The sequence below is a fragment of the Myxine glutinosa genome, chromosome 1, assembly GCF_964187855.1.
Source record: "Myxine glutinosa chromosome 1, kmMyxGlut1.1, whole genome shotgun sequence".
Taxonomy (NCBI): Eukaryota; Metazoa; Chordata; class Myxini; order Myxiniformes; family Myxinidae; genus Myxine; species Myxine glutinosa.
In genome coordinates this window covers 369642828-369665071 of record NC_136261.1, presented here as the reverse complement: position 1 = coordinate 369665071, position 22244 = coordinate 369642828, and the positions used below count along the sequence as shown (strand labels likewise).

Sequence of the window (22244 nt, the reverse complement as noted above, 5' to 3'; positions counted from 1 at the left end):
CGGAAGTAATTTTGGGTACATTTAATTTACACAAATTAATTAGTGAATACACATATTAGATTAATGAACACGAGAGGGTCTTCCTCCAATTGGGGTGGGGGGGAGGATGGGGGGACGGGACGGGACAAATCCTGTCTCTGTCTCTCTCTCTCTCTGTGTTTCTGTCTCCGTCTCCGTCTCCCTGTCTGATAGCTCAGATGGCAGAGCACTGGTACGGTTTTCCAGACGACCTGGGTTCGATTCCTGGTCTGGGCATGTAATTTTCCCACATATATAAATTTAATTATTTATAATCCTGTTCATTAATCTAATTGCTTCACTCCACCCCCAGTGGTGTTCATAACAGAGAATACGGATTTGTCCCCCCAATTGGAGGAAGAACCTCTCCTGTTCAGGCCCTTAGTGCTCCTGTGGTTGGCAGCGAGTATCCCGGAAGCATTGACAGAGAGTGGCAATCATTGTGTGGGAAAATTGCATGCTCAGTCAAGGTCGCCCAGATAGCTCAGATGGCAGAGCACTGGTTCGGTTTTCCAGAATGACCTGGGTTCGATTCCTGGTCTGGGTATGTAATTTTCCCACATATATCAATTTAATGAATACACATATGCAAATACAATGCTTATATTTCATATATACTCGAAATAGCTGCTAACTTGTGTATCGTTTGCTTAAATACTTGTATTAATGAATGCTTTATCGTGGAATGTCATTCATGCATGAATGATTTTAATCAAGTTAAATTGTACTTGCAAAGGCCACATGTTTAAAAGCACATTTTACCAAGCCCAGTTTAAAACTGCACTTGTGTTTTTTTTTGTTTTTTTTTTGTATACTGAATCGAGGCTCGTGAAAGAGCTAACATTAACTTCACAAACAAATCGACCAGACAAACAAAATACACAAAAAGAGGGAGCGGAAGACAAGATGGGGAGAAAAGGGGAAGCACACACACACAACATCCGAGAGCAGGGAGATGTGTGGAAGGGAGAGGGCCCGGGGGGAGGAGGCGTGGGAAGGGGGGGGGGGGAGGGAGAAGTATAAAGCACAAGGACACCAAGGACTTCCAGGACAAAAGTTGGTATTTCAAAAAGTGGAATTGGGGTGAAATTAGCAGGGGTAGAAAAGATCAAGGTTTTGGATGGGGGAAGATAAGAGATGGTGGTGAACAGCTGTTTTAAAGACTTGGAGGGTGGAGTGGGATTGAAGAGAGTGAGGGAGTTTGTTCCAGAGGCGGGAGAAAAGAGGAATGAAGGAGTGAAGGTGAGCAGAGAGTCTTGAAGTGAAGGTGAGCACTTCTTCCGTCCCACGTTTCCATGGTTTATGACCTGAAAGAATGCACGAGCTTTCGGTGCAGCTGCCCTCCCTTTTACACAGCCAGTCACCTGTATCAACAGCTTCTGCCATAAAACTCATTCCACCACTTGAATCATTGTGCTCGGTTCTCTTCCCCACTCCAACCAATTGTTACGGATTCGGCCCTAAGGGTTGTTGTTATGATTATTGTTGTTGATTCGAAGTATTTTGGTGATTGCGGTTGAAGGGAAAGGGTTATTATAGTTAAAATATTTAAAAGCGCTCCTGGTAAAATGTGGCCGGAAATCCGGATCGTGACCGGAAGAGGTGGAGCAAAGAAGAGGAGAGAGGCGGTATGAGATCGTGAAACAGACGTTGTTGTTGAAGCGCCGGACCGAGCGTTCGACGTACAGTGCGAGTGAACTTTGCGTCCTTGAAGGGAAGTTCGGGCGAGAAGAGTTATCGCCGGAGTGCGTGGAGCCTGTGTCGTCGGGTATCCTCATTGAGGTTCCGGAGGATCCTGGCCTCAAAGCCCGGGTTTGAGGGAAAGCCGTCCGCCATCTTCGCCACGCGAGCAACCCGCAGTGAACCGGTTTTGGTCGTGTAGGCTGGGCATTATTCCCCGGTGGTTTGCCGGGGACGGCTGTGCCAGAAAGGGCACGTGAGAATTATACGGAGGCTCGCGGATTGAACCGCAACGTGTACGTCGGAGCGCGTCTTGGTGAGGTTCCTTTCCACGCTGTGTTGCTGGGTGCTGAACAACGTGACCTCGGGGTCGTCTCGCTCGCCTACGCCTAAATTGACCATCGGGCCTTGACTCCCCGATCGCGCGAGCGCATAGAGACATTGGGACTTCGCCTTGGAGGGGTGCAGAGACATTGGGGGAGGTGCCGTGAGTTTGGGGTTAACGAGCTTGATAAGGATATCATCGTAAGATTTGAAAGTAGCGGTGATTGCCCCCATTGTTGTATGGCTCTTTGTGTGTGATTTATAATATATTATTGTTTGTTTATAACCTGGTGTGGTTGCATTATTGATTTGACTGTTTCATTTGCTGGTTCCATTGAGGGTTTCATTATTTGCTGGATTTCAACCAAGGATAACACATCTTTCAGCCGGGGACCCTCTCGGGGTTCGGAGGTCTACCAAGACCAGAGGTAAGGGGGGACCCCGTAACAGAAATTGGGGGCTCGTCCAATTGATATTCGTGGGCTCGCAATTGAGTCTGCGTCCGGGATCTAAAAATTCCTAAATTTAGTCCGGGAAAGAATTCCCTAACATTCCCAGAATTCCCAAATTTGGAACTTTTTCCAACATTCCCAAATTTTTTCCAAAAACAAACAACAACAACAAAAAAATAAGAATTTTTTGTTTTTTTTGTTTGTTAAAAAATTATTGTGTGAAGGTTAACAGGTGTTACCAGTAGTCACTATGGAGTTTGATGCAGAGAAGTTTACAGTGACCCCTAGTGAAGCACAGTTCAGAGCGTTAGTAAAATCGGACCTCTGGAAATTGGCCAAACATTTTAGCTTGGAGGTCCGAACTAATATGAATAAGGCAGAGTTGCAGACAGTGGTGATACAATCTATGGTGGGATTAGAAGCATGGGAAGAGGTAGCCTGGGATTGGTTACCAGAAGAGCAAGAAAATGTGGAGCTCCGGAAACTGGAGACGCAATTACAGAGCCAGGAAAGGGAAAAAGCACAGGAACGAGAACTCCAGGAAAGGTTAAAAGTACAGGAAAGAACTCCAGGAAAGGTTAGAAGGAAAGAAAAAAAAAAAGAGGAAAGGAGAGTGGAAAGAGAACTCCAGGAAAGGTTAGAAGACAAAAAAAAGCAGAGGAAAGGAGAGCTGCAAGAGAACTCGAAGCAGAGGAGAGAAGAGCCGAAAGGGAGTTAAAGGACCGTGAATTGGTGCGTCAGCAGGAAATTAAAGTCAAGGAGATGGTGTTAATGAGAGAACGGGGAGAGGTACCATCCCTGCTGACTGGTTCGACACCTAGTCAGAACACCTGGGATGTTGGCAGACATGCAAGGCTGGTCCCACCCTTCAATGAAAAGGAGGTAGCCAAGTTTTTTTCCCACACTTTGAGAAAGTGGCTCGACAGTTAAACTGGCCTGAGGAGTACTGGTCCACACTCGTGCAAAGTGTTCTGGTGGGTAAAGCCCAAGAGATTTATTCGGCTTTACCGATTGACAAATGTGCAGATTACGAGGTATTGAAGAAACACATTCTCAAAGCTTATGAATTGGTCCCGGAAGCTTACCGGCAAAAATTCCGGAATGCCAGGAGGAGGGAGAGTGAGAATGAATGAATGATCGTTTTAAGGCCATTTTCCCCGCTAGAGCAGGGGTTAGCCTTGCGGGCCCCATGACAATCATGGTTCCCTGTTTGAGGCAATGTTTTTATGGCCGGATGCCCGTCCTGGCGCCAACCCTTAGTCGCCTCTTACGATGCGCAGGGATACGGTGTACCTATTCTAAACCGGGTTACACACCGGGATCATTCATCCCAGCAAGCTGGTACTCAATTTGCTGACCTCGGAAGGATGACAGGCTGAGTCAACCCCCCCTGGTGTTAATTTAGCGATCGACCGGGATTCGAACCCAGGATCCTAGGATCCCAAGCCGGCACCCTAACCGCTAAGCCAGCACCAGGCTAGGAGGGAGAGTGAGACCCATGTGGAATTTGCCAGAGTGAAGGAAACCATGTTTGATAGGTGGTGTGATTCAAAAGGAGTTGGGAAAGACTTCAAACTATTGCGACAATTGATCCTGGTGGAGGAATTCCAACAGTGTGTCCACGAGGACATTAAAGTTCATCTGGAGGAAAGGAAAGTACCAAAGCTGTATGAGGCAGCCACCATGGCAGATGACTATGCCTTAACACACAGGATGGGGTTCCACAAACCGAACTTCTCGCCCAGACCTAGCCAGGGGAGCTATGGTACATCAGGGGCGGAGAATGAAAATCCATGGGGGCGGCCTTGGGATGAAAATGAGGTCCACTTTGACACCACGACTTCTAGAAATCAGAAGACTGCGGTTCCAAGACAGACCTATCGTCCGGGGGACTCGAGGCAGCCCGCCGCCCCCATGCCTTGGCAGACCACGAGGTTTGCCTCCGGGCCTACTTGCACTTTTTGCCATAAACCTGGACACTGGATGTCCAACTGTTATGCTCTGGGAAAGGAAAATCAGGAGCGGAGTTCGACTAGTACGACTCCAAATGCGATGGCCATTGTGAGAAATCGCCCTCAAAAGGGTGACCAACCATTTATTTCCGAGGCGTTTGTATCACTGGATGGAGCCTCGACTAACCGGAGACCGGTTAGGATATTGAGGGACACAGGAGCACATCAATCTTTAATGCTTGAAGGCATCTTGCCATGGTCCGAGGAGACGGCAACTGGGGATAGTGTTCGTTTACAGGGGATTGGTGGCTGTGTTAGTGCTCCACTGCATGTCATCCATTTGGAATCCGATTTGGTGTCAGGACCGGTCACCGTCGGTTTACAAGCCACGCTTCCTGTAGAGGGAGTATCAGTTGTTATCGGGGATGATTTGGCCGGTGGTCAAGTTTATGGTAACCCGATGGTTGTTAAAAAGCCCAGTAGGTAAAATAACACCACACCAGGTCGGGATGGCGACAAGTTTAGCAAGTTATTTGAAGGTGGACTGAACTTCAAAACAAAGGAAGGTGTTTTGGAGTCTGCCTTCAGCAACTATGGACCGCTTTTGGAAGTGCTGCTGATAAAAGACAGGGAGACACGAAAGTCATGAGGGTTTGGCTTTGTCACGTTTGAAAAGTCAAAGGACGCCAGAGAGGCAGAAAAGGATCTTAATAGCAACGAGTTGGAGGGTCGGACCATCACAGTAGGGAAGGCATTTCCTAGGGGTCGAGGGGGCTACAGAGGAGGACCACGGAGTAGTAGTGGTGGTGGCCACAAGCGATATTATTATGGAGGCTTCCAGAGTTATGACCGCTCCCGAAGGAAGGATTATCAGAGCAGTGGCCGAGAAGGAGACCGCCAGTCAGGTGACCACTGTGACAAGTGGTCCAACCGTAATTATTAGGAGTCCGGAAAAGTTGAAGCACTGAATGCTGTGGAGCCGCCGAGCCAAGATTCCTACACAGACTAACCGTGAACGCCACATTCCTAAAGGCGTCCAGGTAGTGAACTTCCCTGCACGGACTAATCGTGAACTCCACGTTCCTAAAAGCGTCCATGTAGTGAACTTTCTTCCCCGGACTAACCGTGAACTCCACGTTCCTAAAGGCGTCCATGTAGTGAATACTTCCAGGCCTCACCACCCAACCACCATGGAACCTGGCTTTCAGCTCGGCCTCCCGGGGAAAGTGCTATAGATTTGCTGGCCTTTGGGTTTTTGATCACAACCCCTTAACCTTCATTCAAGAGAAACTAGAAGTAAAAATCAGAGGGGCAGGGACAATGTCATTGTTGATGCTTGGTCCAGAGGGAATTAACTTTGGAAAGCTCTGGGGGTGGTGTAAAATTTTGTTGCTTTATTTTTGGGGGAGGTTGAATATTGTTGCCCACGGGGATTGCTGATTTGAGTTGTGAATTTACTTTGGCTTGTTTAAAGAGGGCATGCAAAGAAAGTTTTCGGTGTTCAAACTTTCTTTCTTGAGGGGGGGAAGTGTTACGGATTCGGCCCTAAGGGTTGTTGTTATGATTATTGTTGTTGATTCGAAGTATTTTGGTGATTGTGGTTGAAGGGAAAGGGTTATTATAGTTAAAAGATTTAAAAGCGCTCCTGGTAAAATGTGGCCGGAAATCTGGATCGTGACCGGAAGAGGTGGAGCAAAGAAGAGGAGAGAGGCGGTATGAGATCGTGAAACAGACGTTGTTGTTGAAGCTCCGGACCGAGCGTTCGACGTACAGTGCGAGTGAACTTTGCGTCCTTGAAGGGAAGTTCGGGCGAGAAGAGTTACCGCCGGAGTGCGTGGAGCCTGTGTCGTCGGGTAGCCTCATTGAGGTTCCGGAGGATCCTGGCCTCAAAGCCCGGGTTCGAGGGAAAGCCGTCCGCCATCTTCGCCACGCGAGCAACCGACAGTGAACCGGTTTTGGTCATGTCGGCTGGGCATTATTCCCCGGTGGTTTGCCGGGGACGGCTGTGCCAGAAAGGGCACGTGAGAATTATAAGGAGGCTCGCGGATTGAACCGCAACGTGTACGTCGGAGCGCGTCTTGGTGAGGTTCCTTTCCACCGCCGTGTTGCTGGGTGCTGAACAACATGACATCGGGGTCGTCTCGCTCGCCTACGCCTCAATTGAACATCAGGCCTTGACTCCCCGATCACGGGAGCGCACAGAGACATTGGGACTTCGCCTTGGACGGGTGCAGAGACATTGGGGGAGGTGCTGTGAGTTTGGGGTTAAGGGGCTTGATAAGGATAGCATCATAAGATTTGAAAGTAGGGGTGATTGCCCCCATTGTTGTATGGCTCTTTGTGTGTGATTTATAATATATTATTGTTTGTTTATAACCTGGTGTGGTTGCATTATTGATTTGACCGTTTCATTTACTGGTTCCATTGAGGGTTTCATTATTTGCTGGATTTCAACCAAGGATAACACATCTTTCTGCCAGGGACCCTCTCGGGGTTCGGAGGTCTACCGAGACCAGAGGTAAGGGGGGGACCCCGCAACACAATCAATTTCCCTGGCTGTCCAAACTCTATTTTCACAGTCTCTTTTTTATGAGCTCACTCCTTATCAGATCGGTGCCTTGGGCAAAAGCCCACAGCTGTTTCACATCAATGGCCCCCACCCATGACAAAATGTGGAAATGAAGCCAGAGCCACCGCACTCTGGCCAGAATAATCTTCATTCTGCCTCGCGTGTAGCTGTTCTCCATGCATCCTTTTTTTTGATGTATCAACTCTGTATTAATAAATGTATTACTCGAACCGCAAGGCTAATTCTTCAACAATAATTGGCGTAGTCGGCAAGATCACAAACCCCAGAGGAGAGAGAGGAGACTGGAGGGCTCGGCTGGGTGACGGCAGACACGGACAGCCGGCTGGAATAAAGGTAAATGTCCTAACTGCAGGTCGTATGCCCGTCTCTGACCTACCGGGTAACGCGATCCGAAGTGTTCAGAGTTTAAACATCTATAAGGCCAGAGAAAGCAGGTTAGAATCCTGTTGTCTTTGTGATGGTTTGGAAAAGGGGTTCCCAGACAGGGAACCCAGAGTCCCCAGTGAGGTTAAGAGGGCTGATGATTTGAATGTTAAGAGTGCCTGCTGGATTGCACAGAGTTAAAATCCAACTAGCTGGAGGTCTCGCATGTTTGTGATTCAAATGCTATGAAGATGCAGATATCCAGGAGGTAAAAGTCTCCAAAGAGAGCCAAGGGGTGAAAATCCCCAATGTGCACACAGTGTAATGCCTACACCATTGGTATAGAGTGTAGTGAAAATGTATATCAACGTTGAACCCAGGAGTGATGCCCACTTAAACCGCAGAGGGGCGTCTATAAGACCTCGGACGTCCGCGACGCGGAGCCACTCCTGTGACATTTTACTATGACATGTAGTCCTGAACGGTACGTACTCGCACATGTATTCTCGGCTTGCTTGCATTGACTAATATAACCGATCCTCCCTGTATGATGCCAAGATCCTGATATACAGTCACGTGAAAAAGTAAGTACACCCCATGTAAAGTTTTGACTTTTTCAACATATTTCAACATACAGCTATTTGATCTTCATTTCAACAATATTGATAGATAAAGGTGATATAATACAACAAATATCATGAAACATTTACATTTTGTAGTCCATTGTATAATTTAATTGAACATAAATGCAAATTTCGCATGTGGAAAAAGTAAGTACACCCTTGGCTCTAATAGGTGGTATTGCCCCCTTTGGCAGAAACAACCTCAAGTAGGCATTTCTTATAATTGTCTACCAGTCTCTGACATCGACTGGGAAAAATTTTTGCCCACTCCTCCATGCAGAATTCGCGATGTTTGAGGGTTTTCTTGCATGCACAGCTCGTTTCAAATCCCCCCACAACATCTCGATGGGATTTAGATCCGGGCTTTGACTTGGCCATTCCAGAACCCTCCATTTCGTTCTTTTCAGCTATTCCTTGGTGGATTTACTGGTATGTTTAGGGTCATTGTCATGTTGCAATGTCCACCTTCGGTTGAGCTTAAACTTTCTGACAGATGGCCTCACATTATCCTCAAGCACCCTCTGGTACAATGAAGAATTCATAGTGGATTCTATGATGCGGAGCTGCCCAGGCCCTGATGCAGCAAAGCTGCCCCAAACCATAATATTTCCACCACCATGCTTCACAGTTGGTATCAGGTTCTTGTGGTCAAATGCTGTCTTTGGTTTATAGTGAAAACATGTCTTCTGGTACTGTGGCCAAATAGCTCTACCTTTGACTCATCTGTCCAGAGCACATTGTTCCAGAAGTGCTGGTCTTTGCCGAGGTGTTCATTGGCAAACTTTAGTCTTGCCCTGATGTTCTTTCTGGACAGCAAAGGTTTCCTCCTGGCACACCTCCCATGACGATCAAATTTGTGCAGCCTCTTTCTAATGGTAGACTCGTACACTTTGACATCAACAGTGGCAAGAGCTACCTGAAGGTCCCGTGATGACATTCTGGGGTTCTTAGAGACTTCTTTCAGCATCTTGCGGTCTGCTATCGGGCTGAACTTGCTGGGGCGGCCTGGCTTGAACAAGTTGGCAGTTGTTTGGAAACTTCTCCACTTGTAGATGATCTTCCGGACAGTCGAATGATTGATTTCAAATTGTTTGGAGGTCTTTTTAAATCCCTTCCCAGACTCGTAGGCATCTATAACCTTCTTTCTGAAGGCCTCAGAGAGCTCTTTTGCCGAGGCATGGTGACGCCGCACACTTCAACAACAAAGAGCAAACCAAACTAAATGTCTGAGGTTTAAATAAGACAGGTTCCTCCAAGATCCTCTCTAACGATGTTCTAATCATTTGCACCTGAGCTGGTGCACCTGATTCTAATTTTAGGTATTTGAAGTCGTGATAAATGTAGGGGTGTACTTACTTTTTCCACATGCGAAATTTGCATTTATGTTTATTTAAATTGTACAATAGACTACAAAATGTAAATGTTTCATGATATTTGTTATATTACATCACCTTTATCCATCAATATTGTTGAAATGAAGATCAAATAGCTTTACATTGAAATATGTGAAAAAGTCAAAACTTTACATGGGGTGTACTTACTTTTTCACGTGACTGTATATTGCATGATTGTATTTTGCAGGATGATGCTAAAGATCTGATTGAGATTAAACCTACCTATGGTACAAAGTTGTGGACTTGGTTTATTTTCACAACATTTAATCTCAATCAAGATCTACAGAAATGGCGGGACACAGGATGATCCATGTACCGACCTTCAGCGCCGACCCACAAGCTGCGGACTCGGGCTCTGAGTTAACTTACATGGCCCAGGACACTGGAGAACCAGTTCAAAGCCCAGGAGACCGTTCCCACTGCTGAAACGAAACTGGACATTCAGCAGACTAAAGTGGACCACCACGTCTACCGGAGCATTGGGCGATGTACGACGTACGATACCGCTGTGGCGGAGCTAAAGCGTATTTACATTAAGAAACGGAGCGTGGTATACACCAGGTATATGCTCTCATCGCAGCGGCAACAGCCCACTGAGTCGATAGACCGCTTCGCTCAGGAGCTACGACAACTGCTAGCGGACAGTACCCAAGAGGTCCGCACTCACGAGCAAGTCCGGGACGATCTTGTCCGAGACGCTTTCATCTCTGGGATCGGCGCTCCTGCTCTCAGGCTCAGACTTTTGGAGACAGCTGACCTGACGTTCGTGGAGGCTCTCCGGGTGGCTCACATCTACACGGAGGCCCGGGAACAATCTACCGCCTATGACCACACACGGGTCGTCGCGGGGACTTCTCAACTCGCGCGACCGGAGAGGGCGACCGCCGAGGATACGGGAGCGGACCCGACCACGCTAGCGGAGCCCTTGGCCGCTCCCGGGGTGGACTCGGATTTGGGCTTGGCTGCGGCTACGGCGGCCAGGCCAAGGCCTGTACGAAATGCAACGTGTTACTTCTGTGGCAACTAACAGCATCCCAGGTCAGCGTGTCTGGCTCGAGAAGCAATATGCCATTTGTGTTCAACAAAAGGACATTTTGCAAAAGTCTGTCGAAAGACCGCGCTGGGCGCACGAACTCACGCGACCTTGAATGGGCTTATTGCCGAGCCAACTGACCGAGCACGGAGCGGGGCGCCTCACCCGAGTTTGATGAGCGGTCCTCCTCCTCGTGGGCCCCTGGCTGCATGCTCGACCTTGGTGAGATACATCGGGCCGCCAAAACAAATGGCGCGAACACGATTGACCACGGAGCGAACGTCCTTGACTGGAATCCGAACGCCCTCCGAAGGCAACTCAACCAAACGACAAGCTCCCGCTTTGACGCAAACCAAGCATGTGACACGAGCGCCCTCTGACGGCAGCACGTACTAACTACACGCTCTTGCCTCAGCACGTGAAAGTACAGATGGCTGCGATCCTTCTCGCGTGACTCGAGCGCCGTCTGACGGCTGCTCGTACGGACTACAAGCTCCTGAAGCTCCAACTATGCCTTTGACACAAGGGCCCTCCGGAGGCCGCTCAAACGACCGGAAAACTGCAGCCGGCGTGGGCTCCACACGCAAGGCGCGATCTTTTCGCCCGGATGGCTCAATACCTGCCGGATCTTCCGGCCTTGCTCAAGCCATTATTCCACTCATGGTCGAAGGCATTTTTGTGCGGGCTTTAGTCGACACGGGATCTACGGATAGTTTTATCGATCAACGACTGGTGCGTAAACATGGGTGGCCGGTCCTCGGGACAACACGACGGATCTTCATGGCCTCCCAGGGGCTTCGGCTCAGCACGAAAGGGGAATGTCGATTGAAACTTGTGATAAAGGGACGCATGTTTCCAGATGTACATCTCATGGTCTTGCCTGCTTTATGTGCCGACATTCTGTTAGGACATGATTTTCTAAAGCGGCATGGACGTTTGGAAATGGAATTCGGTGGGACTGACACGCTTGCTGTGTGTGCACTAGCGAAAATGGAAATCGAGCCTCTTTCACTGTTCCCCAACCTGACCACTGACTGCACTCATGTAGCGGTGAAATCACGGCGCTACTCACGAGCGGACGCGCAATTCATTGCGGAAGAAACAGCCCAGCTCTTAAAGGAGGGTATCATAGAACCTAGCCGGTCGCCGTGGCGGGCCCAGGTCTTAGTGGTGCGAAGTGAAGCCCATCGCCGACGCATGGTAATCGACTATTCACAGACGGTTAATCGCTTTACACAGCTGGACGCCTACCCGTTACCGGGGATGGACGCGCTGGTATGACAGGTGGCCCAGTACTCAGTCGATAGCACTCTCGATCTGCGTAGTGCGTATCATCAGATCCCCATCTCTAGGGCTGATCGCATCTATACCGCCTTTGAATCGGGTCAAAAGTTATACCAGTTCACCCGATTACCTTTTGGGGTAACGAACGGGGTCGCCTGTTTTCAGAGGGCTATGGACGACCTCATTACTAAGGAGAACTTGACAGATGTCTTTGTGTATCTGGACAATCTTACGGTTTGTGGGTATGACCAGGGGCATCATGATGCTAATCTGAAGTGCTTCCTCGAGGTCGCGCAGAGGTATCGCCTAACCATGAATGAGGCTAAGTGTCGTTACTCTCTATGCACGATAGATCTTCTGGGGTACACCGTGACCCATGGCTCTGTCTCTCCAGATAAGGAGCGTCTGCGACCTTTGCTCCATGTGGCTCCGCCTAGCGATCGAGCTTCGCTGAAGCGCGCTCTCGGGCTGTTCGCCCACTATTCGAAGTGGGTGCAAAATTTCTCCACGAAGCTCCGCCCCCTTGTGGCCTGCGACACATTCCCCATTGGTCCAGCCACCTTGGCAGCCTTCGGGGGCCTTAAGGCCGACAGCGCCGGCACCACTGTGGCGACGATCGACGAGAGCGAATCTTTCGTCTTAGAAAGTGATGCATCGGATCATGCGATAGTGGCGACACTCTCCCAGGGGGGGTGCCCGGTGGCTTTCTTTTCGCGGACTCTCACCTCCGCTGAGCGGAGGCATTTGTCTGTCGAAAAGGAAGCGTATGCCATCGTTGTCGATTCGGCGATGGCGACCGTACTTACTCGGGCGATGCTTCCAAATCATCACGGACCAACAAAGCGTAGCGTTCATGTACGACACCCTACATGCTCAACGCATTAAGAATGAGAAAATCACTCGCTGGCGTATCGAACTCGCCGACTTCTGCTACACCATCAAATATCACCCGGGGAAGGATAACCTGGTCGCCGACGCCTTATCGAGGCCGGCTACGTGCGCAGGTATCGTAACTCTGGAGGGTCTGCGCGCTTTGTACGGCACTATGTATCATCCTGGGGTGACGCGTTTCGCTCATTTTGTGTGTCGTGGTAATCTGCCGTACTCGAATGAGGACATCCACCGGATCTGCCGCGACTGCGCTATATGTGCGGAACTCAAACCGATTTTTTACAACCCTCCCATGGGGACGCTGGTTAGGGCTACTAGACCGTGGGAGAGATTGGCAATGGATTTCAAAGGGCCGCTGCCGGTGTCGAGTGCCTCTCGTTATCTGCTCACTATCGTTGATGAGTACTCGCGATTCCCTTTTGCTTACACGTGCGTGGATATGACGGCTGCCACGGTCATACGGTGCCTGCAGAATTTGTTTTCTATGTTCGGGTATCCGGCCTACGTGCAGACCGATCGGGGTGCAGTGTTCCTGTCCCAGGACGTGAGGGGTTACTTGCTCCAAAATAATGTCGTTTCAAGTTACACCACACCGTACAGGCCTCAGGCGAATGGGCAGGTCGAACGCTTCAATGGGATTATATGGAGGGCCGTCATGCTAAGTCTCAGGACCCTCGGCCATGGCCTCGATAAATGGGCTTGGTCGTTACCTGCGGCGCTGAACTCGATCAGGGCTCTACTATGTACGGCCACCAACCAGACTCCTCACGAGAGACTGTTCCACCACCCTAGAAGCTCGGGTAGTATCCGATCTTTACCCAGTTGGCTCGCTGAGCCGGGGCCGGCCTATCTCAAACGTGCGGTTCGCACAAGCAAGTACGACCCCTTAGTCGATAAGGTGCAGGTACTCCAGGCTAACCCCGAGCATGCTTGTGTGATGACGGCAGATGGACGCAAGTCCACTGTCTCCGTACGCCATCTCGCCCCATGTGGGGTCATCGACCCTTATGGGGATATCGACGAACCGATCTACGAGTCTATAGACTCCCCCGAAGCTTCCTCTATGGAACATCTGCTGTCCCTTCCTTCGTCAAATACACCCCTGCATGAAGGCCCTGAGGTGCCTCCTCCGACACCTGCCTCCAGCGGCTACTCCGATGCAGGGGACTCTGGACTTGGGGAGGCCATACCCGGTAGTTTCCGGACCCGTGCCGGCAGAGTAATTCGCCACCCTGACCGCTACGGATGGACCGACTGACACGGAATGACGTCCCCAATCAATTAATGCTGACGCACGCTTGATTCCTGCCTAGCGGCAGTGTAGTTCTAACGGTGGGGAGAATGTAGTGAAAATGTATATCAAAGTTGAACCCAGGAGTGATGCCCACTTAAACCGCAGAGGGGCGTCTATAAGACCTCGGACGTCCGCGAGGCGGAGCCACTCCTGTGACATTTTACTATGACATGTAGTCCTGAACGGTACGTACTCGCACATGCATTCTAGGCTTGCTTGCATTGACTAATACTAGGACGTGCCCGTATGTACGTGCTTGCCCGTACGTGCGTGCAAAAAAAAAACTTTGAAACCACGTGGCAGTAACGACCACAGAACCCCCCCCCCCTCTATTTACATGAAATGGTTTGGTCCATTCGCAAAGCCAAAGCGAACGGCTTGCGAGTACGGTAGAACCCCCCCCCCCCCCTCTATTTACATGAAATGGTTTGGTCCATTCGCAAAGCCAAAGCGAACGGCTTGCGAGTACGGTGACCATACCTTGGGAACCACTTGTCCGATTAATTTCAAACCTTGAAAAGGCACATCCTCGGGTCCCCAGCAATATACCTGGCAAGTTTCAAGTATATCGGACCGGTAGTTGTCGAGAAACAGCGGTCACAGACAAACACACAGACATTCACACAGAGATTACTGGAATTATAGATAGATAACCGATCCTCCCTATATGATGCCAAGATCCTGATATCTATTGCATGATTGTATTTTGCAGGATGATGCTAAAGATCTGATTGAGATTAAACCTACCTATGGTACAAAGTTGTGGACTTGGTTTATTTTCACAACATAGAGGATGGGTTGTATGGGATGGGAAGTCCCATTGGGTAAGAGTCCGGATGTTTGAAGTGTTAAATAAAGTAGTTTTGTAAATGTGTGTAACAGACTGCATGTCGTAAATTGTAAAATTTAAGTATTGACAAATTGTTTTGTTTGAGTAATTGGCGTTTGCCCTGTTTTATCCTGGTGTTTGTGTTGTTTGGTGCAACAGCCTGCGTATTGCAATTGCGAAGCTTGGGAAGGGGCAATAAGCACGGAAACTCGGCCCAGGTTGAGCCCCCCAATGGGAGAATTTGCGCTAGATACATGTATGAAAATTACGGGTCGGAGTCCGTAAGTGATGTTCGGAAATGGTGTAAGTGGACAGAGGGTGATACAAAGTTGAATTTTCCAGAAGATGGTACTTTTGATAAAGAGAAACTGGAAAATCTGAGAAAGGAATTGAAAATTAGAGGGCAGAATCAGAAAACTGCAATGGAAGTAAATTGGGAAGCATTTATGATGAGGCTTGAGGAAAGTATGAAAATAAATGAAAAAAATCAAAGTTAGGCCGAGAAAAATATATTTCCGGTCTCTGGTCAGTGCGTGCATCGATTTTGAGCCTGTGCGTCAACAATTATTTTTTTTTTCTTTAATTTCCAATGGTACCTACAACAGCGCGTGCCTGTTGTTGCCGGGCCGGCGCGCTATCTCGGGAAATACGGGTCCGTGAGGGTCGCCATTGGTATCAACATTCGCGCACGGTTCTCCCCTACAAAACTTCGTTTAGTTTGTCCAAATCCAACCAGCCATTCCAAAGATATGAGTAGTGCTGTGTGCCGTGCCGTCACGAATCCAATCGGCTGGATATTGTCATTTATTGAAACTAAGACGTTCTTTGTCGGGTTCGTGTGAAGCCACAGGAAGGCCTAGAGAGCTGCGGGTGGTCTCTTTAGTTAGGCCTGGATCCTATCTCGTTTGTCATGAAGTTGTAAGTGTCTGTGATAATCTGGTGGACTGGGAGAAGAGATCGTGGAAGACCATCGGCTTGTTAGACCACTTGCGCATGCGCAGTGTTGACGCGATCGACGCATTGGAATGTTTGACGGTACGGCGAGGCGATCTCGATAACGAAATGGCAGTCTATAATAGTAGAATATGCTTGAAGGACTCAATGATTTTCAGAATAAATACATTTTAAAATAACTTAAGCTTCTGTTCATTGTTTACAAAAAGGCCTACAAGTCCCATTGGCTGTCTTTAATTTCTCTCTGGACGGCGCCACGGCAGATGAGGAGGACCGCAAGGCATGAGGACACAAAAAACAACACCTTTATATGTGCAAATCCATGCTTTGCAAAAAAGCAAAAAAAAAACCCCCATCGCCGCATGAATTCTGCAACTTTGGTCTGACCAGAGACCAGCAATATCATTTTTTCAGCCTTATCTAGCTCAAGACATAATCTCGATAAGGCACAGGGTTTTCTCAATGAAGTTACAACTCAAATGCCGCTGGAAATCGGGAAAGACAAGAAAGTGCAAAGAGCCGTAAAGGCAGAGCTAATTGTTGAAGAGGAAAATGAAGATGACGACTGGCAGCTGCCGCCGCCACCACCTTATGCCCCAGTGATGCTAAGTGCACCGTCATCATGGGGAGCATTGGGTATGGCTGCGGCAGAATCTCTGTATAGAGGATTATCGAGACAATTAAGAGATGAGTTGGGGCAGGCTTCAACAAGTACCACGACGACAGAGAGACCAACTGAAAGTTATGCAACACCGAGGCGGATAGCCACTAAAAGCATCACTCATGTCAAAGAAATGAGTCCCAAGAGTTCAAGTGTCATAATTAATGTAGACAATGATCATGAAGATGATGGGAATGTACTGCAAATGCCGCAAGAGAATTCCCGGGACAAAATGATGGACAAGTACATGTGTACCGACCCTGGTCAGCGACCGATTTAAGTGTCATTGTGAGGTCCATGCCCCAGTCGGGATGATCCTCATAAATTTCACAAATATATATATAATTTTTGGTGAATAAACATTGTTTTGCATTCCAAATTTTTGTCAAACAAATTGTCAATAATAATAATTGTCAACTAGAACGGGCACTCGGTAGAGCGCATACCTTCGCCGCAGCTACTGTTCTGTACTTGGTAAAAATACGATTTTGACCTTTTCGTGACCTTGACCTTGACCTTTGACCCGATTGCTCCCAAAATCTAATCAAATGTGTCCCGTATAATAACCAATCATCCCACCAAATTTCATGCAATTCGGTTGAATACTTTTTGAGTTATGCGAATAACATACACACACACACACAGACATACAAATAAATACACAGCGATCAAAACATAACCTTCCGCTTTTGCGAAGGTAATAAAATGTGTCAATAATAAACCAGCATACGTAGATATGAATGTCCTGTTCGATATATGGTTGTGGCTGAAGGGCTATTACTCCAATTTAAACAAAGCCAATTGGCCATACTCGGAATTTTGGATCAAAAGCATAAGATAGGAAAATATCGGCCTGCTTAAACAAGCACTGGAAATTGTGCCCACTGGAATCGATTGGGGCAAAATTCAGGCATGCAAACAGAAACTTGACGAAGATTTGACGGACTATTTAGAACGATTGCGGACGGTGTTTAGGAAACATTCAGGAATGAAAGGTGATGCAGGCGAAAAATGCCTCTTCCACGTTTTCATAAACGGGCTAAATGCAAAATTACAGTCCGACATAAAGAAAACATGCTTGGAGTGGGAAACAAAAGATACAGTGGCACTTTTGCCAAATGTCGCCCATTGCTTTCGCTAAATGGACCAAAAAGGAGCAGACACTGCCACAAGATTGATGCAAAGTGTTGAAGCTTCTAATAAGTTAATGCAGTTGCAAGTAAGGTCAATGCAAAAGGAAGGGGATAGAGGGTATCGCAAGCAATAGAGAGGTACGCGAGGTAATCGTGGCCAAGGATCTAACAACACCATATGTGGGCAGGAACACATGCCACGGGTACAGCCAAGTTGGACATTGAGCCAAGCAGTGCCCAAACAAAGGTATGCCTGCATGACGGCCAATCCAAAACCCAAATTTTAACCCATGGCCCCAAAATCAGGCTGCGTGGACTATGCAAAACCCCTTCACACCATAACAACAATAGGTGTGCCTGGGCCAAACATCAGCATTACGGTTACCAACTTCTAAACCTTCCGAAGAACCGACCCTAACTATGAAGGTATCAGGGCAAGAAATCCCCTTCCTAATAGATACAGGCGCCCCACGCTCGACAATTATGCATAGTAACTTACCAAATGTTCTGCTGTCACAAGCACGTATAAATGCAATTGGGTTATCAGGAATACCAATATCAACTCCTGTAACAAAAAATTACATGTGGAATGAGGACCATTGTCAGGACAGCGTGCATTCCTGCTAGCAGCAGATACTCTGGTCAACTTATTGGGCAGCGATTTGCTATGCAGACTAAATTGCACAGTAAAATGTTCTCCTAATGGGGCGTATTTAGAAATGCCTGAGTCATCATGTGACACTGTTTTTAATTTTCTGCAGACAACCACTGAAAGGGTTGTGTATTGGTGGACTTTGGATAACGACGAGCTTTCTCGTACTTTGAAGGCTCATTTTGCAAAATTGACGAATTGTGTGTCTCAAGTACAGGACTGGATAACTCATAACCGGATAGACCTTTTGCAGTGGAAACCTCATCTGCACTATTCAGTATAATATGACGCAAAAGATGATGATGCAGATTATGCAGAGAGAGCGTCTCCACACCTCCAAATAGGTATGACGTAACATTGGGATCACTGTGGATAGGACAACAGGGAATAGGTATGGAAGTACACCTGTTAAAGGAACAATTGGATCTGTTTAAACAACTGCATGAGATAACGCCGCACATTACTTTGGCTTTGGCCGAGGGATATCTGGCTGAGGATATAGGTCCAATGATCACGAGGCTAAAAACAGTCTCTGAAGGATGAGGCAATAGCTTCAGGAGCTTTCCATGATGCCAAACTCTGGCAAATTGGCTCCGATGGATTCCGATGGGAAAGGAAGAGTGAGGCGACTTCCTCCACATTCATGGTGATTGACATCCTGCATGTGGCTGTCATAAATGCCTCTCGTGACCAACTAGATCAGGTTTTGAACCGTCTATGGACAACGCATCCAAATGAATGATGCAGGACGAATTAAAAGTATGCGACCAGTCAAAATTACGATAGACACATTATTTTTCATCTGTACTCCCATGAAACGCCTGGCCTCGCTCAAGCGGTACTCACACCGAAGCATGGAGAAAAGATGCATCCCATTGCTTACTATGGCACAAAATTGGGACCCTGTGGCTTCAGGATTTCCACTGTGTTTGAGGGCAGCAGCAGCAACCTCCTATGCAGCACAAGCTACAGAATCTATTGTTCTAGGCACAACGCTCCTTCTGGTGCCACATGCTGTTACCACTGTCCTATTAAGAACAAATATGCACCATTTGTCAGCTTCAAGAGCTACCACATATGAACTTGTGTTAATAGCTGTGACCCACAACATAATTCGGCGATGTCCACCACTGAACCCTACTTCTCTTTTGCCTACCACAGAAGATGTATAGCCGCATGACTGTGAGGAGGTCGTGATGCATATGCTAATGCCACGACCTGACGAGAGACAATCCATTCCAAAATTATGATTTGGTGTTGTATGTTGATGGGTCATAATCACGTGTATCTGTCTCCTATAATTTTATAGGCCTGAGCTCCGCCACAAGAGCTGAGTTGCTTTTTACAATAACTCAATTTCTCACTGCCCTTGTAATGATCTTAGACCTTCCAACCCCCAGGAGTACCTCTGGCAGCAACTTCCTCTCCCCTATTCCCCTAACTCTTGTTTGTCTGTGTGTTATACCCTTCTCCAAACAGTGACGACTCCATCTTCAACTCTCTCTCAAACAACAAGGACCAACATTTCCCACTCATCCCAACTCTCTCTCTTCTCCATATGTGGCAAATTTCAATTGTCACCATGCAAATTGGCTGGGTGTTGGTACCTCTATCAGCCATGGCAATTCAGGAAAGGACTTCTGTGACTCCATGGGACTGATACGATCTGCGAACTTTCCGATCCAGATTTGTCCCAATGGCAAATTCTCCCTTCTGGACGAGGTTGTTGTTGTTGTTTTGTATGCAGCTTGTGGCTACTTGGTTGCATCATCTTCTGTGGGTGCAGCTGTTCTGCTGATGCAATGCCTGATGCAATGCCCCGTTACCAATAAGCTGGTATGCATTTTGACGACCTCACAAGGGTGGCAGGCTGAGTCAAACCACCTGGTGTCAATTTAACGTTAATTCAGAGGCTCAAACTCAAGACCTTAAGATCTTGAGCCAGCCCCCTCAACCATTAAGCCTACACCAGGTTTTATGGACGAGGTGATAGATTTGGTTCTGGACTTTCTGAACACCAGACCAAGTGATGAGAAACTTCCTGCAAATTTCTCCTGCTCTTCCTGTGCTCCAATTCGTTCATCTGTCCATATGCCTGTGAGAGTGAACATCTCTCTGGAAATATTCAGAGAGCTGCTTCAGCGCCGGCGAGTATGGCAGTTCACTCAGGCAGATTGACCAGGGACTGCAAGCAGCCGTCTATCTCTCTTTAGCACTGGTATCCTATATCTACTGCCTCTGATGGTATCTTATATCCCCAGCACATTGGATGTAGGGTCAAACAGGGGCCACTCCACCAATGGTGAGTGAGAGTGGAGTGGTGTAATTCTCACCCAGTGACGTTGGCATGCGACTTTCTATTAAGTGGGATGCAGGCGAAGATGCTCTCGCTGCCTGCATACATTTATCCCAGGACTATGGGGAGCACGATGCAGCTAGGAGCCCGAGTGCTGGTCAGGCAGATTCAGCAGAGACCACGCCTGCCAACACCACGCCTCTATGCCGGGTGGCGTTCCTTCACCCCTGCCGAAGGGAACAACTGTGGACTTGAAAACAAGTCTGTTTGCCCAGAAGTTTTTTTTTTTCTTGTGAATGTCCCTCGTCTATCTCTTGTGTCAGGGCCAGATAAGGCTTGGGCTACTTGAGGAATGACAATTTGTTCCTTCAATTGTGGGCGTATACCGGGTAGTTGTGCAAGGGGAATTATTGTTGGCCTACATATTTTTCATGCTTTGCTACCTTTTATTTCCTCTCCATGGCATTTGCAATAAGCAATATAAACTAGATTTGGTCTCTGGGTGAATTGTGGTTGTCCTAGCATGTCGCTCACTCACTTTGGGGAATCCAATCTGTGTGGTAACAAGGTCAAAGGTCATCAAATGCAAATGGAACAGGGGGTATTTGAGGTAGATGAAGGTTGCGGTCGTTTTGACACTAACCGGATTCGAACCAGGCAACCAGTGCAGACTGGGGGGGGGGGGGGCGGTGGGGGCTGTAACAATATTAGATTTTAGGAATCACCAAATATTGTTCAATTCATCAATGGAATTGTGATACGTGTGTGTGTCTGCAAGTGTGTGTGTGTGTATGTGTGTGTTTTGTGTGTGTGTGTGTGTCTGCAAGTGTGTGTGTCTGCAAGTGTGTGTGTCTGCAAGTGTGTGTGTCTGCAAGTGTGTGTGTCTGCAAGTGTGTGTGTGTGTGTGTGTGTGTGTGTGTCTGCAAGTGTGTGTGTGTGTGTGTGTGTGTGTGTGTGTGTGTGTGTGTGTGTGTGTGTGTGTGTGTGTGTGTGTGTGTGTGTGTGTGTGCGTGTGTGTCTGTGTCTGTCAGCCAAATTCAAACCAAAGCCTCAATATCCTATTCTGAAATACTAATCTCGGTCTGAAGTGAAACTCTTAAACTTTGTCTTCTATGCGATGTTCAGAATCAGCCTCACCTCCAGAAATGAAACTGCCTCCATCTCCTTGAGTGATGCTTTGAGGGTGGATTCTTCTTCACAGAGAGAATCCATCTCCTGTTGCAAGTTCTCTCTCTGGTGTTCAAGGTGAGAAAGCTTCACACTCTGTCTCTCACTGAGCCACCTCTTCATCCGATTTACCTTTTCATCCACAGCTCGATACATCTCTCTTCTGTCCCCCTCCAGCCTTTCCTCCTTCTCTTTGCTCGACACCTGGGGAAAATCATTTACGAAGGTTTGTTTAAGTTTCACTGAAAATTAGAGAGGTTGGAATTACAACAAAGCGACTTCAGGATCCGTTTTGAAGGAAACAAGACCGAAAGTCTAACAGCGGCGTAGCCGAGCTTGTTTGATACTTTACTTGAAGAGGATCGTATGACCTGGGTGGAGATACCAGTCAGCAAATAATGTAAGTATTAAATTATTTTGAAGTACTTCAATCTCTCAGCTGTCTGTCACCATGGAAGTGAAGAGATTGCATCGAGACACTGACACTGGTTTATTATATATGTTGGTCATGCACACCCCCCCCCCCCCCCCCATCATGTATAATCGCCCTGTTCTCATAATTTCAGTTCCGCCCAATCATCAAGTGTGATAATTTGCCCCAACCAGGTATATGACGTAATATATGAACGTTCCCTGAAGGGTGTTGAAGGAAAC

At 47.8% G+C, this 22244-nt stretch overlaps 1 protein-coding gene across 1 annotated transcript in view; it reads right to left on the bottom strand.

The window, feature by feature from the left end:
* LOC137413423 (putative E3 ubiquitin-protein ligase MID2) overlaps window positions 1-22244 on the bottom strand; it is a 93178-nt gene that overhangs the window by 57574 nt on the left and 13360 nt on the right. The window contains exon 4 of the mRNA XM_078770123.1: window positions 21561-21794. Within this exon, the coding sequence (XP_078626249.1) occupies window positions 21561-21794 (234 nt within the window). The remainder of the gene's footprint in view (window positions 1-21560; window positions 21795-22244) is intronic.